The sequence below is a fragment of the Arachis hypogaea genome, chromosome 12 (genome assembly GCF_003086295.3).
Source record: "Arachis hypogaea cultivar Tifrunner chromosome 12, arahy.Tifrunner.gnm2.J5K5, whole genome shotgun sequence".
Taxonomy (NCBI): Eukaryota; Viridiplantae; Streptophyta; class Magnoliopsida; order Fabales; family Fabaceae; genus Arachis; species Arachis hypogaea.
In genome coordinates, this window is record NC_092047.1 from 19,934,178 (window position 1) to 19,943,356 (window position 9,179).

Below are 9,179 nucleotides of genomic sequence, written 5' to 3' on the forward strand. Positions count from 1 at the left end.
ACTTAGTATGTAACTATAAACATATTTTTATAATTATAAATTAATCATAAATGTTTTTATTTTTTTAAAATATAGTTTCCAAAAATGTCTAAAGTTTGATAAAAATTTAACTAAAGTCAATAAATTTTAGCTGTCCCGTATTAATGACAAAAATCAACGTAATTATGATTCATATATTTGATGTATATATTATTATTTGTATATTTTATTTTTTTAATGAATATTTAACTAATTAATTCAAATAATATATATATATATATATATATATATATATATTGTAAATCATATTAGTTAACGTTGATAAACAATAAAAAAATATAAACTAGATTTTAGTTATTAAATAATAATTTTTGTATATTAAAAAATTTTTTTTTTCTAAAATATTCTCAAAAAAAATATATACTAATACCAAAACACGTCTAACCAGCATTTTTAGCCCCAAAATATTCTCTCTTATATAATTATAAAATAATATAATAATTAAATATTAATTTTTAACATTTTTTAATAAACTAGGCAACGCCATTTAAACACCATAACAAAATGGTTATGCAATGTAAATAAATATGTATTGTAAGAAAGGAACACAAAGACAACACAACTGACAACAGAAAATCTCACGCGGAGAACACTATACTGTACACACAAGTCCTCTTTTTTTCTTCCCTCTCTTCTCTTTTTTCTTCTTCTTCTTCTTCTCCTTCTTCTCACTTCCCTCACATACCCAAATTTCGCTTCTTCTCTCTCTAGGGTTTCGGAGGATCATAAGTACCTTCGAATTCTCACCTTCTTCCAATAAAACGTGATTCTCTTCGGTTCAAGCTCAATTTTTAGTTCTCTTAATCCCTATAAGTATCTCGATAATTTAATTCCGCGGCTTCGCGCCACTGCTTCCCACGGTTTTTGCCTCCGGACAAGAAAGCTTTCAAGCTGAGGACTCGAAGGTACTGCATGAGAATCTTTCGGTTCATTATTATTATTATTTTTTTATATTCTGTGAGTATCTGAATTCAAGTAATAAAAAATTCAATCATATGAAAAATTGGAAATCGCATGAAAAACGAAAGAGAGGGGGGGGGGGGTCTTTTCTTTTTTTAAAAAGGAAATGATTTTCCCTTTGTGTGTGTATGGTGAGTAAAAATCATAGCTCAATAGCTCATGCACATGCACATCTATGTAACAATTTGTTCTAATACTATTTATGTATATGTAGTTACATTGGTAATGTGCACAAAGGATGGTAGTTAGTGTGTGAAGTGCCCAACACTGACGTTGAGGAAATGGATTCGGCGAGGAGTTGGTTTCAGAAGTTTCAGCCTCGTGATAAAACAAAAGGGTTTGGAAAGAAGAAGGAGGATGATAACAACGGAGGAGGAGCAGACGATTCGAGTGTAGTGGTTGATGAAGCTTCTCTTTCCAATGACACAAAGCAGAAGGTTGCAGCAGCAAAGCAGTATATTGAAAACCATTACAAGGAGCAAATGAAGAATCTTCAGGAGAGGAAGGAGCGGTACGATTTCCTACTTTACTGGTTTTAGTCTGTTCAGGTGATAATTGATTTTCATACATGAAAGTGCTCAGGTGAATCTAACTCACTTGCCTATACCCATAGCTGGCATGACAGTGTTGGTTGATGCCAAATCTTAGATTCACTAGTCATCACTAGTCAATTTGGGTGTGGCAATATCCACTACCATTTCTCAAATAAAACTGTCACTAAACCATCATAACTGTTTTTTTCTCACATGTTTATGTAAATATGTGAAGAGTGCTTGCTGACATCGTTATCTTTTGTTTTTTTGAGGGAATGCCATGATTCACATTAATACAATTCAATTTGCAAAAAGAGCTGTTGAATTTCACAATATTGTTTTAGCTTGTATTTCCCATGAACATTAAGTCAGTTCTAACATACTCGTGTGGATATTCAAATGAAGTGCGACTTTGGAGATTGAAAGTGGCTTATGTATCATTTGGAGTTCAGTCTAATAAGTTCATTTGCTATAATTTCACCTGTTTGGGATCCATGTGTTTTGAAGGACTATTTGTAGAAACAATGAGTTGCCCTAAAGTCCTAAACACTAAAATAAGCTGTTAAATATATCTCTCTTCTCTGTTCTTGAGGAAGGAACTCTCATGATCCGAGGTCCTTGGCTCATTTCACAAAGTTCTAGTATTATGGGTGTTATGAGGTTGTAATAAGTTAATGGGTTCAAAATCTATTTCTATGGGAGCTGGATAGATGAACAGTTATGACTGTAGCGGTAGTTATTCTCCCCATATCCTTAGTGAAGCATTTCAAGATTGACTGGACTGGAATAACTATCTTTGCTTGAGTGGTAGTCTGTATTATATTAGTTGCTTGCAAATCTTATGGTAAAATTTTATAATGTGTAACTTGTTTATCACAGTCGTACCTTTTTGGAAAAGAAGTTGGCTGATGCTGATGTCTCTGAGGAAGATCAAAACAACCTACTTAAATTTTTGGAAAAAAAGGAAACTGAATATATGCGCCTTCAAAGGCATAAGATGGGAGTTGATGATTTTGAATTGCTGACTATGATTGGCAAAGGTGCATTTGGTGAGGTATGTATCTACTTACGTGGTATTTTTGTCACCTGATGATTGCTTATGCTTTCTTCTTCCGTGTTATGATTATTTTGTATTGGTGGACTGGCTAGTTGCTTCCATTCATAAAAATTAAAAATGAAGTTAATTTTCTGCAGGCTACCTCGATATATATTTAAAATATTCCTTTTTTATATACTCTTGATTTATTATGTGCATATTAAAACTGAAGTAATTCTTAAGAGAGATACACGAACAATAAGATATTTTAATGGTAATATGGGCTAGAAAAGAGCTTATGAGGCATTCATTCTTCTAATGTCCTCTTGGGGTATCATCATATATATTTATTTGTTTGGAAAAAAGAGAGAGATCCAGGGATATCATGGTTTCATGTGAATAATTGGGACAATATGCATTAGTATATGGCCAAGAATCCAAGACTACAACATCCTGTTGTTAGTCATAATTTTTGCATACAATTAATTAAGTAGGAGTACCAACTCTCAGAATATATAACCTTGCTGCTTTGCTGGATAAATAACAAATCTAAAAGAAAAATTCTGTTTCTGCTATATTTTTTTCCTTCAAAAAGAAACTTGAAAAGACATTTTTCATTATGCTGAAGAGACTTGTGCCTACATATAAAAGAGCTGATTTCTACTGAAAGGGAAAAAAAAGGTGTTTTCTGAAACACACTCTTTTAACTACAAGTTCATTCATGGAACTTGTGCAAAAGCTGGAAATATTACCCTGTTGAGTCTTATCTCCCCCCTCCCCCGCTTCTCTTCTTTTCTCTCCTGTCCCCCTCTTGATTTGTGTGTTTCTGTCTGCCAGTAATTTAACTTCTCCTAAAACTTAAATTGTTGCAGGTCAGAGTCTGTAGGGAAAAGACTACGGGTCAGGTTTATGCAATGAAAAAGCTAAAGAAATCAGAGATGCTTCGCAGAGGCCAGGTTTGTTGTCATTTGTCTTGCTAGATTATTCTCTCCTATTGAATATGATTTTTTACACTTATGTCAGTGTATCATTCATTATTTTGTAAATTGTCAGGTTGAACATGTCAGAGCTGAAAGGAATCTACTTGCTGAGGTTGACAGCAATTGCATAGTCAAACTGTATTGTTCTTTTCAGGATGATGAGCATCTATATCTTATTATGGAGTACCTTCCAGGTGGGGATATGATGACACTGCTTATGAGAAAGGATACCTTGACAGAAGATGAAGCCAGATTTTATGTAGCAGAAACAATTCTGGCTATTGAATCTATACATAAACACAATTATATACATAGGTATGTAGATCTCATTCATTATTTGCTTTCAAAAGGTTCTTGTTTCCTCAATTATACTATGTTTAACTTTCTTATGTATGATTAGCTTCTAATGAAACATTGGAGCTTGATATAACTCCCAAGTTACCTTGATAGATAATGTTAGAATTATAAGGCTTATCATGATTGCTACCCATCCACATCATGTGAAAAGGATTTAATGCTGAAATACTTAGATCAATGAAGTCCCGTTTATGTTTATGCATATTTCATAATTTTTAAAATTAGAGCAACTCTAGTCTGTTGTAAAGTATAAATATGAATATATCTTTTTCAATATTGCTTTGCAGGGATATCAAGCCTGACAACTTAATACTGGATAGATATGGACACTTGAGACTGTCTGATTTTGGACTTTGTAAACCATTAGATTGTAGTACAATTGCAGAAGGGGATTTTTCTGTGGTTCCGAATGTGAATGGATCTAATGAACGTGTTATTTCAAAACGCACACAGCGAGAACAATTACAACACTGGCAACAGAACAGGAGGACACTTGTAAGTTCACTGCTTTATTTTATCGCAATCTATTATTTGTTAGTCTGTGACAGTGTGTAATTGGAAAGGTATGGTTGTTTTACTTATGATCTGGTCAAAGGTTGAAGTTTTGCATTGATCATTTGCACTTATCAAACAGCAGATTATAGTTTTATTCCCGTTTACGTACTTTCTGTGTAATAAGGAATGCATAACATTGCAGGCTTATTCCACTGTTGGTACACCAGATTATATTGCTCCAGAAGTTCTATTGAAGAAAGGTTATGGAATGGAATGTGATTGGTGAGTTTTTTTCATGTTGATATTTTCTAATGTTCATTTCTGCCTGATATGTATGGTGTATCATAGCATCATTATTCATTTGATTCATTACTGGGAAGTCTTTAAGAAAAATTTCACCCTAGTTTGGGATTCAAATTTCTTAACTTCTTTACACATGACACCGTTTGTAACATTGCCCTTTGCTTTTTCCCCCTCTTTCAAGTCTTCTCAAAGCATGTTGGATTTTCTTCATTTATGTTTTTGGAATAAGTGATATAAGGTTAAGGGTTATATGTTTTATTTTGACAATGATGGCTATAATATTCACAGGTGGTCACTTGGAGCTATTATGTATGAGATGCTGGTAGGATATCCACCATTTTATTCTGATGATCCGATGACAACATGTAGGAAGGTATTCTTTGCGATAGAAAACTACTCTTTTTTTTCTTTCACTACTGTTATAAACCATTGTAGTATACTTCTAAGTTAAATTGATAATTCTCTTTCGACTTCTAATCAAATGCAATTTATACTGCTTATACTGCTGTGTTAGGAAATGTTATCACATCAAATAGGCTAGCAGTGACAGTGCTGAAAGCATTTTATCTTTTTCTTATTCCTTTGGCTGTTTGGCAGATTTTTTTTTCTTGCCATGAGGCATGTTTTGCTATGTCATCTGATTCCCTTCTATGTTGCTTGTCGGTTGAGAGTTAAAAATCTGTACTTTTAGATATGAAAAGTGAAAACCATTCATTGACAATATTTATGGCATAGTGCAATTTTTGCCACTATTTGAACTATTTGGTTGGAGCGTAGTGCACATGCTTTCAATGACAGGTTTTCTTATAAGCATGTTTTATGGGATAGGATTAGCTGCCTAGCATCTATTGGTATAAACTTCATGATCTTTAAAGGGGACTTTCCTTCTCAGATATGTTGAGAGATTGGAAAGCTATAATTTATAAATAAATCTTTTGTTTTTATTCTTTTGTACAGCGGAACCCTGATCCCTAATTTATATTATCATTCTTCTCATTATAACCGACCTCACCTAGTGGGATAAGGCTTTGTTGTTGTTGTTTCTTCTCATATTGATGAGATTCTTTTTTCTTATCTACAAAAGAAGATATAAAAACCATTCATGTTTCTTGACCTATCATTTGAGCTTTTGTAATATTGTGTCAAAACCTCTACTTCTCTATCCAAGAGGTCTAGATTCAACTTTTGCCAACCCATTTTTCTAATAAAAAAGTTGAATTTTAGCATATGCATGTTAATTACTCATGCTTCAAATCCGGAGTAGGCTCTTGCACGAGGGTGTATTAGATATAGGAACCATTCATCAGTTTCTGGATTTATGCAGATAGTAAACTGGAGATCTCACTTGAAATTTCCCGAAGAAGCAAGGCTGTCCCGAGAGGCTAAAGATCTAATTTGTAAACTTCTGTGCAATGTAAACCACAGGTTGGGGTCCAAAGGTGCAGATGAAATAAAGGTGTTGTACGGTGTGTCCTTTTCTAGATTCTTAGATTTGTTATATTATGTATCTGGATATATAGGTTATCTTTTGTGTTGTCTCCAGGCTCACCCATTCTTCAATGGTGTTGAATGGGATAAGCTGTATCAAATAGAAGCTGCATTTATTCCAGAAGTAAATAATGAGCTAGATACTCAGAACTTTGAGAAGTTTGAAGAGGTATTTGACTATTTATGTGATTTCACAAACTCCCTTATTTTGTGTTGCCACTTACCTAAGCCCATTCACATTATTTGATTTTTTCTCTTTTTACCTTTTGCATCTGCAGTCAGACATCCAAACTCAATCATCATCAAGACATGGTCCGTGGAGGAAGGTAAACTTAGTTATTACCTTCTCTCTTGGAAATTATCAAGTTATCCGTAGGATCAGCTTAGCATCTGCTCAACATTCTGTTGGTTGATGATGTCTTATGTTGTTTTAATAATGCTTTGGTACCTGGCAGTATACGGAAGAACAAAGTATATTAGTTATTGATTTCTCATTACAGATATTTTCCCACTCCCCGTTTCCTTTTTCTTATTCTTTTGTCTTGCTTGTCTGTTCATTACAGATGCTTTCATCTAAGGACTTGAATTTTGTTGGATACACATACAAGAACTTTGAAATTGTCAACGACTATCAAGTTCCTGGGATGGGTAAACTGCTATTTCTTTTCTTTTCACTTATTCATATTAATTTATTATGTTGATGAAGTCTGCTTTAATTAGAATGCTTATTTGAGATTTTTTTCCCAAAAAAAAGGGATATTAATGTTTGCATTTGAATTATGAATAAGGAACTCTTGGTTAGGATGTTTCTTTAGATACACTCAGTGAATGGTTCAATATATTAAAAATCATTAACATGATTAGCCGTTTCTGTCTAATTATCTTACCATTAGTTTCTAAATGACTACATCAGTGATTCCTCCTTCATTTCCATAAGAGGAAAAAGATCACTTCAAAATAGCATATTCTCTATTAAGCTTAACTGTTGAAGTCATATCAACTAGCTAGTTCAACTGCATACAATTTCCTTTATTTCTATGCTCGTCTGTTGTTTGAAGCATAGAGTTTAAATTTTCTCCTTGATAAATATACAAGTGTGTGGAACTGGAAGATCACTATTCCTTCTAATAGGTAACTAAATAAAAATCTTGTCATCAGAGAAGAAACTATTAAAAGCATTAGTTGTCCAACCAAAATTACTAGTAAATAGGTCTAGGTTAACCTTTTTGGAATAACCAACCAATGTGGAAGATTTGGTCCAGAACTTCATGTTAAGAAGCTTGTATGATATTGTATTATTCTTCCCACCTTGAAACAAAATATAATATTGCAATTCAAATCAATTGGGTGGCATGCTTCAGGCAGAATGCAAAGCCCAAGTTGGTAGGCCTATATGGAAAAGATAAAGATATTTTGGGTTTCGGTGTATATGCTTGCTGATTCATATGTTATCATCCTAAAGGAAAGATCTTTTAGTTTTTATTATTTTAATTTTTATGTCATTATGATATTGCAAAATGAATTTTTATATTTAGGGTTTCATCATGGATTTATTTATATTATAATTTATTATTACCTAAGCTCCAATAACTTAGATAAACTCCTGAATTTGATTTCCTTGGAGACAAGCCTTCGTTCTTGACCTTGCTATCCACTTATTTTGCAGCTGAACTAAAGAGGAAACAGAACAAAACAAATAGGCCATCCATTAAGTCACTCTTTGGTAGGCTCTTTCTTCTGTGACCATTTTAATTATTTCAAAATTCAAACACTGTTTTCATTTATTCCATTTTTTTCTCTTGTTTTTTGTATCATACCCTTCTGTTTCTTGCAATGTAACCATAAATTTTGTCATGCTGATTGTGACAGAGTCTGATTCAGAGATATCAGAATTATCTGAAGTTCCTGAAACATCTTCAACCAGACAATCTTCTCAAGGAAGCTTTATGAAGCTCTTGCCACCCCAATTAGAGGTATCTAACAGTGAGAAGAGGATTTCTCCTAAGTCATAACAAACAAGTCAATAGTAATGTTGGAGCCATACATAACTCATGCCCTAGCATTTTGACCAGTTACATGTTTTAAAATCACTTTTGATGCTATATTACATAACTAATGGTTTAAGAGGAAAATTTGAAGATCAAAGTGCTCTATCTCAAGGTGGCTTGAGATGAGTGCTGTTTTTCAGTGGCTACTACAAATTGAATTGTAAATCTTACAGTATGCATTGTCAAAATATGTTAGAGAGTAAAACTGATACCTGTCGATGTCAGTGTCTCAGTGAATACCGGATACCAATGTATATTCATGTTTTTCTTTTTACATTGATGATAGCAAAAGCCTTTGTCCCACTATAACATTGGAGTGCAATGACTGGCATGTTAATTGTGCTGAACTTGACATTTGTGAATTATTTTTTTTTTAAATTCTAAAATCTGTAACTTGTTAACTATTATTATTATTATTATTATTATTATTATTATTATTATTATTATTATTGTTGGTGCACCATTTTAATTCATCTTTTGCACTAAGTTCTTATAATCATCAGTCAAATTGGTAAGAAATTGTATTTTCAAGAGAAAACCTAAACGTCACCTGCCCTTGTTACATTTGAGGCTTATTGTATGAGAAACTTTATTTATTTATCATTTTAATTCAAATTCAGAAATTGTTATGTTATTTCTCCAATTCAACTTAGTGTGTGTGTGTGTTTGGGTTAGCTATTTTAGAGGATAATGTCTTTTTTCAAGAAGATTTCGTTCAATGTAAATTCTTTTTTGAGATTAATTAACAGGAATATAAAAGTTTCCAGTGCGAAAGGAGTGGATTTTAAGTTCAACTTCCTTAAAACTCCATCATCAAACTTAACCGTCAAGATGGTTCTAAAGATTTTGATGTTTGATGTTCAATAAAAGTTATTTAGAAAAACAATATGCATATAAAAAATCAGTTAATAAATTAATTATTATGTATTTATGTAATTTA

The 9,179-nt window shown here is 32.6% G+C and overlaps 1 protein-coding gene across 1 annotated transcript; it reads left to right on the forward strand.

Annotated features, from left to right (window-relative positions):
• Nucleotides 1–537: 537 nt before the first annotated feature.
• On the forward strand, nt 538–8,679 carry LOC112727080 (uncharacterized). The gene is made up of 14 exons (XM_025776697.2): nt 538–944; nt 1,214–1,510; nt 2,412–2,586; nt 3,441–3,524; nt 3,622–3,863; nt 4,193–4,400; nt 4,603–4,682; nt 4,992–5,076; nt 6,028–6,159; nt 6,247–6,360; nt 6,470–6,517; nt 6,755–6,839; nt 7,858–7,914; nt 8,061–8,679. Exons 2-14 carry the CDS (start codon nt 1,281–1,283, stop codon nt 8,201–8,203), a joined length of 1,683 nt encoding a protein of 560 aa, XP_025632482.1. The 5' UTR covers nt 538–944; nt 1,214–1,280; the 3' UTR covers nt 8,204–8,679.
• Nucleotides 8,680–9,179: the final 500 nt, after the last annotated feature.

Coding starts and splice junctions, on each gene's coding strand:
- LOC112727080 (XM_025776697.2), top strand. CDS start 1,281: ATGGATTCGGCGAGGAGTTGGTTTCAGAAGTTTCAGCCTCGTGATAAA. Junction 1,511..2,411: donor CTTCAGGAGAGGAAGGAGCG/GTACGATTTCCT, acceptor TGTTTATCACAG/TCGTACCTTTTTGGAAAAGA. Junction 6,361..6,469: donor ACTTTGAGAAGTTTGAAGAG/GTATTTGACTAT, acceptor TTGCATCTGCAG/TCAGACATCCAAACTCAATC.